Source organism: Protopterus annectens, chromosome 5.part0, assembly GCF_019279795.1.
Source record: "Protopterus annectens isolate FY-2018-M chromosome 5.part0, PAN1.0, whole genome shotgun sequence".
Lineage (NCBI taxonomy): Eukaryota > Metazoa > Chordata > Ceratodontiformes > Protopteridae > Protopterus > Protopterus annectens.
In genome coordinates, this window is record NC_056735.1 from 604,806,970 (window position 1) to 604,828,117 (window position 21,148).

The window sequence follows — 21,148 nt, forward strand, 5'->3', positions numbered from 1 at the left end:
CAAGAATGTGAAGTAGCAAGAATAGGAGACACACAGTATCTTTTCTGTAACCTGAGGTTTATTATGGAATGCATAATTGAAGGTCTCAGGGTTTCTGTAATATTACCCATTTTGTCCATTCTGATTTGAGATCCTGAGAGTAAGAGTGCATTTCCTGTCTTAATAGCTTATCCCTGGAGTGCAGCTATAGGATAAAAAAGTACTTACAGCTGCATATAAGTTTCACCTGCTTGCTTTCATTGAAAACGCAGTTCAGAGATTGTATTTTAGCCATATTGTGCAAGGCTGCAATCCATTGTATAAACTTGTTTGGCCTTAACAGTTATGCCTGTCTATTTTGTAGTAGTGCTGAAATGAGCACTTAATGCTGTTTACTAAATCTCACAGTCTGTGGTTATAAATGAAGAGATCCATGTCTGGTTATTGCATCTCTGAATAATGCATTTGAAAGGCTGACTGCCAAAGAATGCCGAAAAACAAAATAGTTTAATAAACAGTAGAGTGCAGAATGGTGAAAAAGTGTATGCAGCATACTGCAAGGACTCTGCAACAGAAGTATTTATGTATTTCATTTATAAAGCCTACACAGCTGTGTATAGAAAATATGGTCTGGTGAGCTGACAAAGGTATATTTTGTTGATCTCAAAACTGAGCACCACGATTTGGATCTTAACAAGCTGTGAGTACTATTTTGCCTTCTGAATATAAGTATAAAAAATAAAACTACACTCATGTTAAGTAGCATAATTGACATGGTGCATTTGTGTGTGACATGGAAGCAAATCACTGAGATGTTAGTAAACAAATTTTAATTCCCTTCTCTAAGAAAAGGACAAGAAAGGGTTGGATTAGTGGTATCTGAATATAAATTCCAGCAACTGCTTTTTCGATTTAAGTGACCAATAAACTGAGCTATTAACTACACTTGCAATAAATAAATAGCAACAACAAGAACTTAAAGCTAAATAAAGTCAGTTTTACTTAAATAATACAGAAAATAGTGAAATATATGTTGACTGGAACACAAGTAAAATTAAAATAAAATGCAGTAAACATAGATTTGGAGGCATACAAAAAAGGTTACAACAGCTATGTAAGCTTCCTAGCTAGCTGCCATAAGAAATACTGTACCTTGAAATAAATTGCTAATTTTTACAGACAGTATAATTCCACAGCAAGTTAGCAAGTACTAATTCAAAATTTAGTCTTCTACAGAAACACCATTATATAGCAAAAGTTCTTTGCTATTTTTTCCATTGCTATAGAGGCAGGTCATGAACCAGCTAGCCCCACACCCAGTACAGTAGTCAGTTTGTAAAAGTATCTCCATATTCGTTTCTCCTTGAATCAGAGTTCCAGTAGCCATTACATTCCAGTGTTTTATCTTTGTCAGTTACCTTAGAAGAAGGTACCATATTGTGTTAGGAACTAGCCACTTTCTCTATCCTTTAACATCTGGCCAAACAATGTTTCCCTTTTTATCACAAGAAAATACATCGCAGATAAACGTTATGAACAGAATGAAAAAAAAAATACATTCTACTACATATAGCCTGACATAAGCATATTTCACTGACAAACTCTTTTACCTGGCATTACTGCATCTTCACAACAAGACCAAAAATTCTTCCTCCAAGGGACCTGACAACATACATTGTGGCTTATTAGCATTAAATATACCCTTGCAGACCCACTACTCAAACTGTTTTAGTTTAGCTACTAGTGCAGTCTCTAATTAGTGGTGATGCCCATCCATAAGCATGGCCTTACAACCAACCTTGGTAATTATAGTCGAGTTAGCCTTACAAGCCTCATCTGCAAAGCCATGGTACGTACTATAACTGAGCTCATAAACTGATATCAAGAATCTTGTTAGACTTGACCCCCCAGTAGTTTGGCTTTGTGAAGGGTTGATCTTGTCTACTTAATTTGATAAATTTCTTTGAAAGAGCTAGAGAGGCTGTCGATGGGGGCTATACAGTGCGTGTGGCGTACCTTAACCAGGCTAAGGCCTTTCTCATCATTCCTAATGCTGACATCATACATAAGCTGAATGCTTTAAAAATTTTAACTTTAAACTTTTGCAGACAACTAAAAAATAGGGGTTGTTGTTAAGTCACCCTATGACACCCAAACTCTTTGGAATGAAAGTGCCCTAGTAAACTCTTGATATCCTAAAAAAGAGTTCAAGATAAATACTAAAAATCTCGCCTGCCATCAGATTATATATTCAGCACATCTCTACAAATCAAAACTATAGTTAGGGACCTAGGTACTAGGGCTGATAGTGCCCTCTCTTTTGACCATCATGTAACAACGTTTGTCAGGAAATCCGTTTTTTCAGCCCAGCTGATGCAAAAGGAATAGCTTCAGTGTCTAAAGAGGTGATCACTCCCTTATCCTCAGCATTAATCAGGCCAGTTATCAAGTACAGTGTCCCTTTTGGGATATATCTTACTGAACATATCAAAGAATTAGAAAGATTCCAAAGGTTCCTCACCTATAAGATCACAGGTCTAAACTCCTTGGGCTATCAAGAGAATCTGGAAGCACTATTCCTTTATTCAGTGTCTAACAGACCTTTGAAGGGAAATGTCTATCTTGCTTACAGCACCATTAAAGTCCTGAATGACTCTGACATCCTATTTCTGTACAAGATTGATATCTCCACCAATATTGGAACTAGGGATCTAAATCTTCATGAACAGGTAAATAATAAACAATGGAGGGACAGGTTTTATAATCCAGCACTTCCCAAATCTCTGTAATAAACTTCTCCTGCTTGTTAAGCAGTAGTACTATCATCCTTTCAACATAAACTAGATGATAGCATGGCTATTCACAATTTACACCAGGATTGAATGGTGTGGCTCTTCTGGTTAAAGGAGTTGCTGCCTGAGGGTAGTGCACTGGTGTGCTGGCAGGCTGAGAATGAACATGACACACAGTGGCCTCGGAACATCTATGCATCTATAATCAATTAATCTATATTTTTAGTGACACAGATTTTGTCAAAAATTCACCTACAAAAAAATCTATATAGACAAGTGTTAATTTCTAGTCTTTGCAGTATATATGTAACCAACAATGCTGAGTAAGTGATGTAAGACATCAAAACTTAGCTGCAAATTGTAGTCAGTTATAAGCACATCTTGATTCTGGGGTAGTGCAGTTGTCGGGGGTTAGCAGTGGTACCTCATTGTTCTTGTTTCCACAGCTGGGGACTGCGTGATGGAGTGCCTTCTTTGCACAGGCTGCATGTCCTCTTTGTATATGCATGGGTTTTGTATAGGAATCTGATTTCCTATGACATCACAAAGACATGCCATAAGGGAACTAGCAAACCTCCAAACTGTCCATAGGCTTCTCTGTGGTAGGTCAACGTGTGTGTGTGTGTGTGTGTGTGTGTGTGTGTGTGTGTGTGTGTGTGTGTGTGTGTGTGTGCATGTGCGCCACATATGCATGCTTACCTGCATCCTGCTGTAGACTGCCATCACCAATTTCTTTGCTTAGCACCCACTCAGATCCGGGATAGTTTTTAGAAACCCTGAAATGACTAAAGCAGGCATCTGGGATGAATGACTGAATCACGGTTCTGCAGCTCACTGCTTGTGGTACTTCTACTGCTCACTTAATACCATTTTTGGAGTCCAAGGTCATGAGACTTATTTTATCCTGAAACATACTGGTGTTTTACTTTACCAATTATTTTTGTATCTTCAGTTTCTAACATTATAATAGAATACAGTTCCTACCAGCCACAACCTCAGCTCATTTACCCAGTTTACTAATGTATGGTTCTCTCTCACTTATTGTTTGGCTGATGCTTTACTTTTGGGTTCTACTTTGGTACCTGTTCCTATTATTCGTCTCACAGGTGGGTATCTGGATCTGGGCTAATCGGTCAAATGCAGGTCCTTTGAATTTGTACTGATTTGGTCAGATGTCTTTTGGGAGGTTTTTAAGCAAAGCTATTTTAAGTGTGAGTTCGAAATTCTCATACCCCCATGCAGCAGCCTGCTGCACCCCTGTTTTTATAGTAATCACCTCCAGAACCACTGCACATTTGAGTAGAGAAACCCTTCCTCTCACTATCAGTTTCCTTGTCTTTTAGTTCACTTCAGTTGAATTTTCATCTAATTTGCTGCAATCAACATTTGACTGGATAACACGTCCAAATAACCCCCCCATCGACTGTAACAAGTGCACTCTGTACATTTCACAGTAAGTTTTTATAGTATATTGAGTACTGGTCTGTAAAGGGCTATCCTAGCTGTTGAGCTCTAAATTGTATTTAACTCCTCGATTTTAGACTCGCTAATTTGTGTACCTCCCTTATCGCTGTTCTGCATGTGTGTCAACTGATAGCATTATATGTGGTCCTTTCTCCACACTGCTGCAACAGTAAATTTAGTGCTATAAATTCAAGAAGACTTGCCTCCCTTGCAGTAAGTATTTCAAAGAAGCATTCATTGAGTAGAAAGTTGAAATGTTGAACTGTTGCAGACTTTTTGCATAGTGATGTGTAGGGGAATCTCATCAGAATATACTTAGTTTTGACCTCAAATAAGGAGAGGACTAGAAGTGATTGAAAGTGTGAAGGAGAAAGAGATGGGGAGGAGACTCTGTAGGTGAATGTAAGAAAGATGGCATGAGAGGGAAAGTGGGGGGGGGTAGTAGTTATGGCGAGTGGTTGAAAGTATAGAGTAGAAGGATTGTCAGAAAAAAATGAGGGAAGTAGCTAAGGTAGAAAGAAGTGTGCAGTATGGGTTTAGTCTAAGGTTACGTATCCAGTTAGTGCTAAGGCAGAGCCACAGATTCTGCAGTTGTGACTTTACCTTCTGTTTAAAAAGTTTGAGATGCTGTTCTGTTTTTATAGAGAGAGAGAGAGAGGCATGGTATTCTGTGCTTTGGTGACACAGTTTGAGACTAGACCATCACCAGATGTACTGTTGGATTTAGTGTTGCGGAGGAGCAGCATTTGGGTTGAGCTAATGGCCTTTGACACCATTCCCCATGCTGGCATCATACAAAAGCTGAATGAGTAAAACATGGACCCATATGTGATAAGATAAATATCAAACTGGCTGAAAAACAGAACCCACACAGTGCGAGTTCCAGGTGCCTCATCAGAAAGTAATGAAAGTGACCAGCAGTGACCCGTCATGGCGCTTTACTCTGACCTGTCCTTTTCAGTATTTACTTATCAGATCCGAAATCAGAGAGTCAACACCTCCGGCTAACAAAGTTTGCAGAGGTTATAAGATGCAGGTTTTTGTTAAGTTATCTTGTGATACCCTAACCTTTCAGAATGAACTTGCATTAGTAAACTGTTGGTGTCAACTTAAATGCTAAAAACTGTAGTATCATCACTTTTGGTAGATGTCCTTAGCAGTCATCATACTATGTAGACAAAAGTGGTAGAGAAACCTTCCCTCTCACTATCAGTTTCATTGTCTTTTAGTTCACTTCAGTTGAATATTCATCGAGTTTGCTGTAATCAGCATTCGACTGGATGACACTTCTAAATCACCTCCTCTCACATCCTCTGACAGGTACAATTTGTACATTTCACCGTAACTTTTTGTAGTAAGTATCCTGCATGCTGGTACTTAAAGGACTTATCCAGTTAGACATTGAGATGTAAATGGCATTTAACTCATTGAGTCACATTTGTTGATTTTTTTGTACTCCCAGAATGCTGTTCTCCATAGCAAATCACTGCTGCTGCTGCTGCAGTTTCTGTTAGCATTGCATGAGGTCTCTTCCCCATGCTGGTGTGACCGTGAATTTAGTATTTATAAATTCAAGGTTGATTGCCCCCCTTGAAAAAAGTGTTCCAAGAAAGTTTCATTGAGTGGAAAGTTTGAAAAGTTGAACTGCTGCCAACTTTTAGCTCAGTGATGCGCACTGAAATGTCATCAGAGTACGCTTTTACTCATGCTTTGACCTTCACAACATAGAATGCTAAAGGGGACAATTTTGATTTGAAGCATATTGTTTCCAAGGAGTGATGTGGTGTTTTCATCTTTGATATATTAATCCTTATGCACTTCCCACCCAGGTTGTGCTTTGCGGTGTGTTATGAATCTATGGCTTCTTTCTTAATGTAAGTGATAGAAGTATTATCATTTACTGTGTAGAGGTGTACATCTCTGCCCAGGACTTGCTGCTGGAGTTATTAAGGCTAGATGCAGACCTTGCTGACAAAGCCTGTATTACTGCAGTCTTTTCATACTTCTCAGAAGGGAATGTTTCATTGGTACCCACAACATTAGAAACCATTTTCTGCATTGCCCTGTTCTCATGGTAATCTGCATCAGTGTAATGGTGCAAATATTACTTTCTTTTGTAGAAGAAAAGGACAAGAGTTAATGATTTTGGAGTAAATGAGCGATCACTGGTTAATGCTGCTGCCTCATAGTGCTTGGTTTTCCAGTTCAGGTTCAGACATCAGTAAGTAGAAGGCAAAGATTTTTTAGCATGTGAATCAAACTAGTTAATTCCTAAATAATATAGTTTACAATAAAAAAGAATGATAGTTGACATTGCTTTTCTTCATAGTTCATAGGTGTTTACTAGACTAACGACCATAAGGGCCTTTTTAAGCCTAGCCATGCACCCCAAATCTCTGACAAGTTCTGAAACTCAGATAAGTGTAAGCTGGGGCCTGGGAGATGAACCATTTACGGGTTTCCTGTGTCCATTAGAGACACAGGTGCCAAACCAGGGATGAATTTCCAGTTTCCCATGCAGTTGTCCGAGTTGGACTTGAATTGGGTTAGGGAGGAAGTCTGTTTCACATGGATGGGGAGCCTGTTCCATAGAAGGGGTAGTCTCTGGGGTACATGCCTGTCTGTCCTGCAGGTCCTATTTATATCCCAGGTGAAGTCTTTAGAACGGGTAATTCTGGTTCTGTTTGTTTTGTTGATATGCAGGAGGTCCATCAGAGTGGGGTCTAACAGTGCTCTGTATGCCAGGCATAGATCTAACCTCAAAATCCTGTAGGAGACAGAATACAGGGATAGGACCTTGGGGCAGTTTGCATAGGATATTTTACTTACATCCTGTATTATTTTAGTGAGGTACCTATGTGGACATTCCAGTTGTTGAATATGCATGGTTAAGTGCCTTCCAAAGGGGACATTGTACTCAATGATAGGTCTGATGAATGCTAATTACAGTGGAACAATGAGCTCCTTGGACTTAGAATGCCATACCTTTGTTTTTAAGTTGTGCAACATAGAATGATTTCCTCACTACTGTAGACACGTGATGGGCAAAGGCTAGATTACTGTCTGTGTGTCCCTAAGTCCCTGACTACTGGGTCAACTCTAAGGGTTCATAGGTAGGTACTAAGCTATCTGCCATAGGGCATTTATAAGCCTAGCCAGAATGTGTTGGCTTTTGCCTCCCTTTTAGACCAGATTCCTGAGCCTCTGTCCAGAAGGGTCATAGAAGTGATCCCAGGAGTAAATTTACGATTTCCCATCCACTCATCAAGATTTGTCTTGAAGAGGGTCAGCGAGGGGCTCTGCCTAACATGGACTGGGATTCTATTCCAGAGCGAGGGAAGCCTTTGGGATATGAATCTATCCCTCCAGCATGTCCTATTTATTGTTGTGCTAAGGTTTAAATCCCTGGAGCGTGTAGCTCTAATGGATTTGGTTTTCTTGAGCATGTCCAACAATTCCGGGTTAGACATGGCCTTGTATGTCAGGCAGAGATCGCCTCTCAGTAGGCGGTAAGCAACTGAATAGAGCTGGAGTTTCTTTAGTCGAGCTGCATAGGGCATCTGTTTGAGGCCTACAATCCCCTTGGTGAGGTATTTTTGAGGTCTCTCCAGCTGTTGCAGGTGCAGGAGTCGGGTAAGGCACATTCCAAATGGGGCATTGTACTCAATTATGGGCCTGATGAGCGATGAGTAGAGGGGCACAATGACTTCTCCTGATCTAGATATGAACCCTTTTGTGATTAGGTGAGCTATATAGAAGGTTTTTCTAACCACTTTGGCATTGTGATTGTCAAAGGAGAGGTTACTATCTACTTGGGTTCCCAGATCCCTAATTACTTCTTCCGTACTTAGTGGATTACCTCCTATGTGGTAGTTTGTGGGCACTTTGTTTTTCCCAAAGGGGATGACTATGCACTTTTTGGCATTTAGCTTGAGGCCGTGGTTCTGACACCAGGTATCCATCTCCGTAAGGCCCTTCTGGAGGATGCTTGTGTCAACCGGCTCGTCGATTATGGCTTCCAGTTTGCAATCATCTGCAAACTTGGTAAGCCACAGTCCTCCCGTGTTTGCCTGTACCTCAGAGAAGTATATACCGAACAGGAGGGGTCCCAGGACTGAGCCCTGTGGGACGCCACTTGTAACCGGTGTAGAGTCTGACATGGCACCCGCGACTCTGACCATGTGAGTTCTATCCCTGAGCCAGTTTGCAACCCATCTTGTGACATATGGGTTAATATTTAAACTGGTAAGCTTATTTATGATGCCAGAGTGGGGTATTGTGTCGAAGGCCTTTGCGAGGTCCAGATAGGCTGTGTGGACTACCTTTCCCTCATCTATGGCTTTGGTAACTATTTTGAAGAAGTCAACCAGGTTTAAGAGGCAAGATCTGCCTTTAACAAAGCCGAACTGGGTAGGGTCCAGAGGTTCACAATGTCTTTGTTTATGAGATCCATGATGATGCGCTCCATAGCCTTGCAGACCAGGCTAGTCAGGCTTATAGGGCGATAGTTCCCATGATCCATTGTGGCGCCACCTTTGTGGAGCGGGATCACTGTTGCTGTACGCCATTCTTTGGGTACATAACCTGTGGTAAGGCTTGAGTTGGAACAGTGAATTTATGTGAGAGTTTAGTTAATTTTGGAGCTCTTGTAAGACGCAGCCCGGGATACCACCCGGTCCCATTGATGCTGTGTTTTTTACCTTGGAGAGGACTGCTTTCACCTGTGTGTCTGCGATGTCTGGGGGACTGCATTCATCTGGGATAGACACTGGCCCTTTTGGGGGGGAAGGGGGGATAAAGTTTGCACTGAACCTGTCCGCCAGGATGTTGGCAATGTCCGTGGGTTCAGTGTATTTTGTGCCATTTTGCACCAGCTCGGAGCAGACCTGAGAGTTGCCACCCAGATTCTTGACATAGCTAAAGAACGCCTTGTGATTATCTTTAGAGACTTTGGCAATTTTTCTTTCAAAGCTAGCCTTTGATGATTTTATGAGGGCTCAAAGTTTCTTGCTTGTACTGATCAGGGATGCTTTCCCTTTTAGCCATTTTTGCCTTATCATGTAATAGTTTCCTCCTTCTGTTGTATACCTTATTTATGGCCGGGGTCCACCAGACTGGTCTCCTGTTTTTGGAGGAGTGAGTCTTGGTTTTACTTGGGATGGCACGATCCATGCATTCCTGTAGGTGCTCATAGAGTGCATTTGTAAAGGATTCTGCGGTTTGGGTAGCATTTTTCATTAGCCCGGGGGCTTTGAAACTTTCCACCTCGGTCCTGAGAAGTGTGAAGTTTGCTTCTGAAAAATGTTTCACAGTGGTTTCCTTGGCTGGGGGTGGGGTTGGGATGTGGATGTCAATTGTGATTAGTTTATGGTCTGATCTTACCAACGAGGGGTTTACCTCTGGTGTGGAACATTGAGCCCCCATGTTGGTGATGACCACGTCCAATATGTTGTCCCCTCTTGTGGGAGTGGTGACCAGTTGTTCTGTGGCATTTGAGTTTATAAACTCAAGAAACCATTGGGCGAAAGAGTTGGGACTTGAGTAGTTTTCCCAGTCAGTGTTTGGGTAGTTGAAATCCCCCAATATCATGGTATTTCGTTGGACTTTCATATTCTCCAATGTTCTCAGGAATGCCGGGTGGAGGTTCTGAGACAAGGTGGGTGAGCTGTAGCAGGCTACAAACTGAAAAGCAGTTTTACCTACTGTTAGTTGCACATGGATGGTTTCCGCTGCCTCGTGCAGTGCCACTAACCTGGTGGTGTGGGTATCCTTGATGAAAATGGATACTCCCCCGCCTTTAGTATTTCGGTCCGAGTTCTGGGGCCGGAAAGAATGGTATGAGTTGAATCCTGGTAGTGCTGGGGTGCTCTCTGGAGCCTTGAACCAGGTTTCTGTTATTGCACAGATATCGAATTTCTCCATACTGAGGAGTGCCTTGAGTGCATGCATCTTGAGGTTTAGACTTATGGCATTGAGTAGCATTACCCTTAGTTTTTTGTTTCTGGTATTGTTTATGGAGGTGGGTTTGTGTTTTGAGCTTTGCCTAAAAAAGGCATTATGGGGGTGGCAAGAGCCTTAGCCAGTATTCGAAAGCCTAAGGGTGACAGGTGTAAGCCATCCCTGATGAAACAACGTGGCTTATCAACCATGTCATCCCAGGCTGACAGACACTGGATCCCCTTTGAATGATGCCAATAGCTTAGCCAATTGTTAAAATTGATCATTTTTGTGTTTATAGTGTGGCATCATTCTTGGTGAGGGCAAGATGCTAGTCAGGGTCATACCGGCCTGGGCTACATGATCAGAGAGCTCTTCTATGACTCTTTTCATGTATTCCAGGGAGGTACGTCTCAGGTCATTCACACCAACATGGACAATGACAGAGTCATATTTGTACCTGCTGTGGAGTGACCTGAGTGCTTGTGTTATGTGGCGGATCCTGGCACCCAACAGGCAGCTTACAGTGACCTTGTCCTTGTCCAGTCTGGTGAGTGGGATGTCAGTGTGCCTGACAATAGAGTCTCCAGTTACTAGTGTATTAGGTGTGTTATTTAGCCTTAGGGGCTGTGACTGTGTGGCACACTGACTTTGTGAAGTATGTGATACGTGAAAGTTGTTGTGTGGTAGCGGTTGCTTGGATGTCTGCTTTGGAGGTCTCTGTTGCTTTGGCAGATTTTTATTTAGAGCCTCTGAGTATGTTTTTGTGAATTTATCTGTCTTGTTTGCTGGTGTGATTGGTCTATGTGAGACTGGTTGTGCCGTACGAGTGGTTTCCTTCTCCTCCTGACTGACTGTGCCAGTCTTGGGTTGAGAGAGCTCGGCCTCCAGTTTGGCTGTATAGTTGCATCTCTCACATATATTTGAGTTTGCTGGAAGGAGGAGAGGGTTGTCTGCATACATAAGGCAATTGTAACATTGCCTCAAGATTCCCAGATTCACCAGCTGTACTGGAGAGTATACCTGAAACTGTGCTTTGGACATGCCTGGATGGCTTAAAGAAATGATTTATTGATTGTCCAGAATGGATGAATAGGGAGCCTTGTACTTCTGGAAAGTATAAAGGGGTGTAGTGCTAAAGTTTGTTAGTGCTTACTGGGAAATTTGAGCAAGTGCTGGGCTGTAGAATGAAGGTTGAGTGCTTATTTTGAGAGTTTGACTAGATGTTCATTGTGTTTCACTGTTGCAGTCATGACTGTAGGGTTCTCCCCTGCCGGCAGGCAGTCCTCGGTCAGCCAGAATCCCAAAGTCTGGGTCCGGCGTCGGCTGTTCAACCATGCTCCCTGACGTCAGAGTGCCAGGAGTACAAAGCTGACAGTCGACACCATCTTCTCCAGTCTTTCTTGCCGTGCGGTGATAGCAGTTCACAAGTGCTGGTCGGCTGACTCCTGATGATATTTTCTGATAAATTTCAGTCCGAAGACTTTCTTCTCCACTCAAAGCTAAATACCCCTGTGGGGAAACTTTTTCTTGCTCCAGTCCGATGTCAGAAAAAGTTAATAATTGTATTTCATGTGGGAAGCAAATACCTCATAAGGATTTTCATTCTTACTGTATTCCTTGCTTAGGGCCTGACCACGACGTAGCTAGTTGTCGGTTTTGTGCTAGATTCAATCAACGTACAATTAAACGAAGGTAAGATTTTGCTTTTCATTACTTCGGTAGGCGCTTTAACTACAAAATGTCGTCGGATACGGTTCCGGCTACCGGAGTTCACAAACATCGCAAGGATAAAGACAGGCCTCCGAGGTCCAAATCTGATGATAGCGCACAAGCGGAGCCAGCTTCAGGTTCAGCCATCGTCAGTGAGGCGCTTTTGCAGCCCCTGTCGTCGGCCATTTCAGAACCGATGGCCGAAACGGACTCTCATGAGGAGCCAACCAGGCCTTTAAATATCTCTATTGCAGGACCTTCGGACAATGCTCCTTCGGATGGGTCCGGAGCCGCGGTGCAGGTACCGGCTTCCGAAGGGGTTTTCAGGCCTACTCAGCTTCTAATAAAGGCAAAGCCAAAGATAAAGGCAAAGACTCCTTCTAAATCAAAGACTGCAACACAGGCCACTTCTGAAACGGCTCCCAAGTCACAGAAACAGTTACTCAAGATGGCGGAGGATTTACTTACTATGATTAGGGGTTCACATCCCCCTCCAGATAAAAGGCCAAGGCAGGATGTTTATTATGATTCCTCTGATCAGGCTTCTGTTTCTTCAGTTTCCTCTTCCGACCAGGAATATTCTTTCCCTCCTTATGAGGATTCTGATGCTGAGGAATCCATTCCCTCAGCTTCTCCCCCTGAGGATTTCTCTTTTGGGGAAACTTTGCATGAAATGAGGGAACATTTCCACTGGGAAGGACAGGAGTATTTGGAATCTAAGAAAAGACTAAGGGATTTTCTTCTTCTTCCCCAACATAGACCCCTGGCTATTCCTCCTGTTTTGGATATTGTGGATGATGCTTTTTCGGAGGCTAACTTAACCCCTGATTCTTTTCCTCCTGCTCCTGTCAAGCCTGATAGATATTACAGGGTTCCTGATTCCCACCACCTTTTATACAAGAACCCTTCTGCTGACCCTGAAACCATTTCTCAGGGTCCCTAAGGGAGTTAAGTTCGCTTCTGCCAAAAATCCTATTCCCACTGAAAAGGACTCTAGATCTTTAGAAAGATGGGGCAAAAAAGTGTACACTTCTGCTACTTTGTCCATCAGGGCTTTAAACTCTCAGTTTCATATGCTGAAATACCAGCAATTTCTCTTGTCTGTTTTAAAACAAAAGCTTACTTCCATTTCTGCCTGTGCAGATGATAAGGAATTACAGCATGCCACTGAGCAAGTTGGGAAGCATGGTTTACACTGTGGATTTGATGCCTTGGTGGCTTCTTGTAGGGCTGCTGCCTCTGGCACAGTCATTAAAAGGCATGCATGGCTAAAGGAACAAAATTTGCCAGAGCAAGTAAAAGCTAAATTATTGGATGCTTCTGTTCAGCATAATGTTTTGTTTGGATCAAAAGCTGAAGAAGTGATTAAAAAGATGGAGGATAAGGTGAAATCCATGCAAACAGTTAAAGATTTCTTACAAGTACAGCCACCAAGATTTAGCAGAAATTGGCCTTCTAAAAATTGGTCCTTTCCCGCTTCAGACAGGCCTCAGAGGGGTAGATATAGACGCTCCAGAGGAACGCCTCAAACACAAGGTTCTTATAGACCAAGACAGTGGACTGCTTCCACCCCTAGGGGAGGAGAGGACAGGTCACAAACTCATAGGAAACAAACTCAATGACTCCCCCTGTTGGGCTGCAGGAACTTCTTGTCTGGAAGCCCCTCTCGGAGGAAAACTCTCTCGCTTTTTTATCAAAATTGGACTCATATAACCCAAGACAAGTGGGTTCTGGATGTGGTTTTAAGAGGTTACAAATTCCATTTTCATACCCTGCCAAGGCCAAGCGGATGGCCAGTCCTTCCAAATCATCAATGGACAGAGGCCTTAAACCAGGTGGAAACTCTTTTGGCTATGAAAGCCATAGAACTGGTTCCACTTTCAGAGATGGGGCAAGGTTTTTACTCAAGGCTCTTTCTAGTCCCCAGGAAGCAAAATTCATGGAGACCCATTCTGGATCTGTCAGTCTTGAACACCTTTCTAGAGATTCCAAAATTCAAGATGCTTACTCTACAGCAGCTACTTCCAATGATGTCCAAAGATGCTTGGATGGTAACTTTGGATTTAAAGGAGGCATATTTACACATTCCCATCAGGCAGGAACGCAGAAAATACCTCAGGTTCAAGGCCGGATCGAGGCACTTTCAATTCTCTGCACTGCCCTTTGGATTGTCTACTGCGCCCAGGGTCTTCACCAAATGCCTGGCTCCAGTAGTAGCTTACTGCAGACTCAAGGGAATTCAGATTTACCCTTATCTGGACGATTGTCTAATTCAGGCAGACAGCAAGGATGTCTTACTCCAGCATCTAGAATTTGTTCAGAACCTCCTCAAGTTCCTGGGATTCTCTTTAAACATAAAAAAGTCAAATTTGACACCCTCACAACAGATAACTTTTCTGGTTGCTCTTCTAAACACCACAACCCAGATGGCATTTCTAACATCCGAAAAACAGTTACAGCTGGCTTCCACTTTCAAAACCTTGGCAACTTTAACTCGGCTATCTGCAAGGAGATTCCTGCAGGCTCTGGGTTACATGGCCTCCTGCATCTTTCTTGTACCATATGCAAGACTACACATGAGGGAGAATACAGTGGTACCTAAAAAGTGTATGGTCTCAGCATCGCCACAGTTTAGACATACTGATCTCCGTCCTTCCTTGCCTTCAAAAGGAATTTTTTTGGTGGTCCAGGGCATGTACTCTAAACAAAGGGAAACCCTTCTTCTGTCTGCCTCCTGCCACTCAGATTCTAACCACGGACGCCTCGGATTATGCTTGGGGAGCCCATTTTCAGGGCAACTGTCTGCAGAGCCTTTGGACAAAGGATCAGAAGCACCTACATATCAATTTAAAGGAAATGTTAGCCGTCCAGGAAGCTCTACTGGCCTTCAGGAATCCTTTACATCCAGGACAACTACTAATACAGACAGACAACACCACAGTTATGTGTTACATAAACAAGCAAGGGGGATCTCATTCCTACCCCCTTTGCAGACTAGCCATGGATCTATGGAACACAGCTCTAGCTTGCAATCTGGACCTTCAAGCTCAGTTTCTACCAGGGAAGCTAAACTTCCTGGCAGACAGTCTGAGCAGAAACCTTTCGGATCCACACGAATGGATGCTGGACACCAAAATATTCAGGATGATAACAGCAGTCTGGGGATGTCCTCACATAGACCTCTTTGCATCCCACCTCAATCATCAACTACAGAATTTTTGCACCAGGACTTTCCACAAAGAAGCTTGGAAAGTGGATGCCCTATCATTCAGTTGGAGGAACCTTTCGGGATATGTCTTTCCGCCTCTTCCTCTTCTTCCACGGGTATTATTAAAGATAAAACAGGACAAGCCCAAGATGATAATCTTGCTGGCCCCAAATTGGCCTCAACAGTTTTGGTACCCAACTCTAAAAAACCTATGTCTGGAGCCCCCTTGGGTTTTACCTCAGTCTCCGAACCTTCTGTCCCAACATCAGGGTCAGGTTCTACACTCTCATGTCAGAACTCTCAGCCTGGCGGCCTGGTTAATCCAGGGCCTTTGATTTCTTCTTTCCTACCCAAGCAGGTTATGGATGTCATTTTAGAAGCCAGACGTCCTAGTACTAGAAAATCTTATGCAGGAAAATGGAAAAGATTTTGTTCCTGGATTCAGTCTCAGGATTCTGATCCTCTTCTTCCGAACATTCCTTTAATTTTGCTTTACTTGACAGATCTCTTACATAAGGGCCTCTCTTTCTCTTCTATTAAGATACATGCCTCTGCTATTTCTGCTCATTATAATACAGACCCTCCAATCTTTTCAAACCAGCTCATGAGACAGTTTCTCAGAGGAGCTAAGAACTTAAGACCTCCTAGATCTCCTCCCATTCCTGCTTGGGATCTCAACTATGTTTTGGAAAAACTAACCTTGCCTCCTTTTGAGCCTGCCGCCTCTTCTGACATCAAGTTTTTATCTTGGAAGACAGCTATTCTGTTAGCCCTAACCTCTGCCAGGAGAGCTTCAGAGTTACAAGCTCGTATGGCTGTGGAGCCTTATATTATTTTTCATCAAGACAGAGTGTCTTTTGAGGACTAATCTTACCTTCATGCCTAAGGTGGTTTCCAAAGTGGCTTTAAATCAGACTATCCACTTGCCAACTTTTTTCCCCACTCCTCAAAATAAAGGGGAAAGGATCTTACATTCCTTGGATGTACACAGACAACTATGTTTTTACCTGGACAGAACCAAGGACATCAGAAAATCAGAACAATTGTTTGTTTCTTATGCTTCAAGTTCCCAAGGTAAAGCCATTTCAAAACAGACCATTTCTAAATGGATTGCTCATGGAATCAGATTTTGTTATTCTCACCATGGAAAGCAAATCCCAGGGAGTATACGGACTCATTCCACCAGAGCTGCTGCTACGTCTGCAGCTTTTCTCAGGGGAGTTCCAACCAAAGACATTTTGGAAGCTGCAACTTGGAGTTCAGTACATACTTTTTCTAAGCACTACAATCTACCTCTCTACTCTAAGTCTAGGGCAGGCTTTGCCTCTGCAGTCTTGCAGGGCCTTTTAGCCGCCGCTTCTTCTTTATGACCACCTCCCTTTCTTTCAGCTTTGGGATTCTACCCTACAGTCATGACTGCAACAGTGAAACACGATGAACATAGTACAGTTGTGTACACCTACCATAAATGTAGATGTTCAAGTGTCTTCACTGTTGCAGTCTGGGTTTACCTCCCTCCTGTCCCCTCTTGTTTTTACTTTTGTGTGGTTCCTTTTTTCACCTTTCTTCTGAGGTATATTTGCAAAGGATATGGGACCTTTCTCATTTTGGGACTCCTGACATCTGGGGCAAGAAAAACTGGAGAAGATGGCGTCGGCTGTCAGCTTTGTACTCCTGGCGCTCTGACGTCAGGGAGCATGGTTGAACAGCCGACGCCGGACCTAGACTTTGGGATTCTGGCCGATTGAGGACTACCTGCCGGCAGGGGAGAACCCTACAGTCATGACTGCAACAGTGAAGACACTCGAACATCTACATTTATGGTAGGTGTACACAACTGTACTTTCTAAGGGAAAACTTGAAGAGCAGACTTTGTGGAGCCAGGAATAGTTTAAAACTGCTTAAACGGCGCTGCACGATGTGCAAAATCGCTCAAAACTGCGCAAATGCGGGTTTTAAGGCAGGGAGCTTGAAAGAGATAGGAATTAGCCCAAACTGGCCAATAGACTGCTAGTTCCTGGGCTGAGACCACTCCTCCAAGGACAGATAGGCTGCTCAAAGCTCCCCACTCTCACTGGTGAACAGAGAAGCTTCCTCCTATCCAAGTAAGGATATGGGCAACACAGGAACTTACACCACAGCTCAGGATTCAGCAAAACCTGAAATCTGGACTACTTTAGTTCAGAAAAGGCGGGAAACAAGGATTTTTTTTTTTTGTTTTTTACAACAGAAACAGTAATAATTTAACAGAAAACACTGTAAATGCTTTAAACAGGCTAGCGCACTTGAGTGTGTAGCCTACAACAGTTAAACAACACAAACACGACTTAAAATGACTTTAGGAAGTGCAGAACATGAAAAATACAAAATAATGCTTTTTAAATCTTTAGAACAGCTAGAAACTCGCTTTTCGGCAAGAAAATGCAGTCGCAAGAAAAATAGCAGAGAAAAAATACTTAAATCTGTTGAAAGTCTCTCTTATGTCTCTCTGTTGCTTGTAGCACTCTGCAGGACACCATGAGGAGCTGTGCTGAGTTGAATACAACTTTTATTGTAAACTCCAAATGTACAATATATATATATATATATATATATATATATATATATATATATATACTGTATACTGTAAGCAACGTGTGCAATATATGCTATGGTAAATTTAGGCCATTTATTTTGTATGGCAACTTTTATATAATGTGCTTTAGAATCATATGTGATAATGTGCTAATAAAACCATTTCTTTCTTTATTGTTTAGAGAAAAATGAAACTTGTACTGCTAGCATTCTTGCTTCCATGGATCACAGGTGCACAACATACAAAGACCAGACCCAATTTTGTGGTTTTCATGCTAGATGATGTTGGCATCGGAGATATAGGATGTTATGGCAACAAAACACTGAGGTTGGTTACGTCATTTTCTCTATTAAGACTCTTCTTATGAGATTTTGAAACACACCTTTAACTTAAAAAAAAAAAGTTATGTATTTATTGTTGCTGTCCGGCATAAGAGGTATATATTTTACAAATCTTCCTCCCGTTACATTTTGCTTTTTGTCTGGCATTTCTGGTTAGTGTGTGTAGTCCTTATGCTAAATATACATATGCATATAGTCTTTGTATGCGTACTTCTTTGTAGAGTTGTTTATATCTCCTTTCTTATATAAATAAATTGAGTTGACTAGGCTGAGGGATTCACTGCTTTACTTGGCTGTAATTGGGCTTGCTGTTTTCCTTAACTTACTTGAAGAGGTATATTCCTTTCTAAGTGTGCCTTCTTCTCCCAACAGTTACATGAACAGTACCATATCTCATCTCCAAAGCATCATTAATATACATATTTTCCTTTTTGCTGCTTCCTACTTTTCTCTGCAACCTTGTTTAATGAGATTGAAAATCCTCTGTTGAACTGTCTTCCTTGGAATGCACTTCCACAGTCTAATTTCTTTACCAGCAAAATTGTGCAATCTGTCTGGCTTTTTATTGCTTATTGCATGCATCTTAATGTTTGCCATTTCTTCTTTGTCATTATAATGTTTGAGGAATTAAAGGCTGTGGGTATGACATCTGTTTGCTTAAAGTAAATCAGATAGCCTTCAAATGATTGCTGTGAATCTCTTTTATACTGTTTTAAGTATATAAATATAATTTTCAGGTGAAATTTCTAGAGGAGATTTCAGTAACTGACATACAAGATCTCCATTGATCTGTGTCAAGGAATGAATACTTTTGTTTATCATACAGAAAATTCTTCTTAATGGCAGGAGACAATAAGCCTATCTAGTCCGACATTTAATACTTTAATATTCTACCTTCCCTCCATCCCTTCCTTTGCTTTCTCCATTTTCCACCTGTTCAGTGTTCTGTTGTGTATCTCTGTGAATTCCTTCTCTACCACCCATTTAGTAGTAGTCTATTCTGTAAGTAAAAATCCCACTCTGTGGAAAAAGTACTTTTTAAGATCCAGGGAATAGCAATTCCTTATATTCCACTACCTTTGCACTCTCCATCCTCCTCAGCTGTTGTGGTTAGTCTTAGCCTTTCCCCTCTCCCTGACATGAAATTCTGCACCAATATCATATCTGCCTACTTCTTCTCTTTCCTGTTCCCCATCATCCCTTAGGTCTTAAAGGTAGATTTCCTCTAGATCTCCTCCAGCAACTTGATGCGCTTTTCCTTATATGGCCTTCACACTTGCAGGCAGTGCTCATGGTGTAGGCTGACCAAGACTATGCAGAGTGGAAACCACTCTTTGATTCTTCAGTCTGTGTCACTGAGGATGTAACCCAGCATTCTCTGTTGCTAGTGCCCTTTAATTCTACTCTTTCTTGATAAATCAGGTGTGATCAACACTTTCAGAACCTTGTCATGGCCACCTGACACTTGTTTCACTTCCTGCAGATGATATTTCACACCACGGCTACTGTGCCTTTAGTGCAGTAATTTTGCATTTGTTTGCATTGAACTTGAATTACCTTCTTTCTTTCCACTTGTTCAGCCTTTCCAAATCCTTTACTAGACTCTTTTCCCTCACTCTCTATTGCTGTATTTGCCTTTTTGCTATTAGAAAAGAGATTCATCCTGTGGTCTGTTACCTCAAATATATCTGAAGCAAACACACAGGACAGTACTGGACCAGTATGGACTGTTACGGCTTTCCATTAAATCACTTTCCTGATGTCTAATATTTTTATCCCTAGCCTCAACCCCCATTATCTTGTTTCATTCCTGCAGCTATCCAGTTTATCAGTCTCCGCCATAACTCTGACCCCTGCAGTTTTCCTATTAATCCTCCATGCTGAACCAAGCCAAAGCCATGTTGACGCCCATGTAGACTGTATCTACTGATACTCCTCTGTGAAGTTCTCCATTAACCCAATCTTAGGACTGGATTAGAATTGACTGATAGCTCCGTCTTTTCACGATCTCTTGGCCCTCTTGAAATGTTGCATCAGGATTCTCTTTATGAATTTCTCTGCCACTCTTGTCAAGGTAATAGGTATACTGTTCATTTTTTTAAAACACCTTCAGTAATTCCACATATATTAAATAGCAACATGGGTACACCAACATTAAAAGAAAAAAAAAAAACATTCCAAGCATTTTTCATTTAAATGCATTATGCATTTTTTTTAACAATTATCATTCATTCTAACATTACATAACATACTGAAGACCTGCCTTGCCTGAAACACTTGTCTTCCCCCTCCTCATCCTTCTGAACTTTTATTTGCTTATTTACAGTTTGAGTCAGCTGGCCCTTTTCACTCATGACCAGGGTACAAAAGTTCAAACAAGAAAGCATGAGCACACAGTATTCAATAAGCCAAGTGCAGAAGCTGAGTAAGTATATAAACATTTAAATATTTACAGACCTTACAGAACAATATAGGTAGGTGAATAGTTTGGAGAAGAGTAATATGTCACCATTAGCCAGTGCCTCAAAATAAGTTGCATGGATTCATTTTATAAATGTTGCCTAAGCTTCTTTTTGATTCCTTAAACCTCTTGTATAAGAGCGTCTATATTACCTGATCGAATGTTTAGATTAGTGAATACCTAAACGTCGATCTGATAATATCAAAAAATTAAAACAGCGAACAGCCAATTTAACATTGGGAATGAATTCCACTGGCCACAAAGAAAAATAAATAAATAAAAAATTAAACCAAAATGAAGTGGGGTGATTCACACCCCCCCCCCCCAATTAAATATACCAACTCAGAGATCTACAGTGGGGAAAGCAGTGGGGAAAGGGACAAAATCCGCATAACGGCCAATGGAATTCTTTCCCTGCGTTAAATCGTCTGTTCGCATTTTTTGCTTTCACTATTACCAGATCGACATTTAGATGTTCGCTAACCTAAACGTTCAATCAGGTAATAGGAATCTGTATGAGGCACATGGAATATATGTAAATAACCCCTTAAGAACATCAGGTGTTTCAGCTATATGGCAGTTCTGAATGCCCGTGATGTTTTTCTTTTTAAGTCTGTGTGCCTCTAATACAAGAGGTTTAAGGAACCACACAGCGGAAACTCTAGCTTGGCTAAATTT

The 21,148-nt window shown here is 41.8% G+C and overlaps 1 protein-coding gene across 4 annotated transcripts in view; it reads left to right on the forward strand.

The window, feature by feature from the left end:
* STS (steroid sulfatase) overlaps positions 1 to 21,148 on the forward strand; it is a 1,313,520-nt gene that overhangs the window by 75,874 nt on the left and 1,216,498 nt on the right. For 3 of the 4 annotated variants that reach the window (XM_044072458.1, XM_044072455.1, XM_044072456.1), the window contains exon 2: positions 17,850 to 17,995. In XM_044072458.1, coding sequence (XP_043928393.1) covers positions 17,856 to 17,995 — 140 coding nt within the window. In that variant the 5' untranslated portion in view covers positions 17,850 to 17,855. Of the gene's footprint in view, positions 1 to 5,470; positions 5,556 to 17,849; positions 17,996 to 21,148 lie in introns of those variants that run through there. The other variant, XM_044072457.1, reaches the window with a different exon arrangement.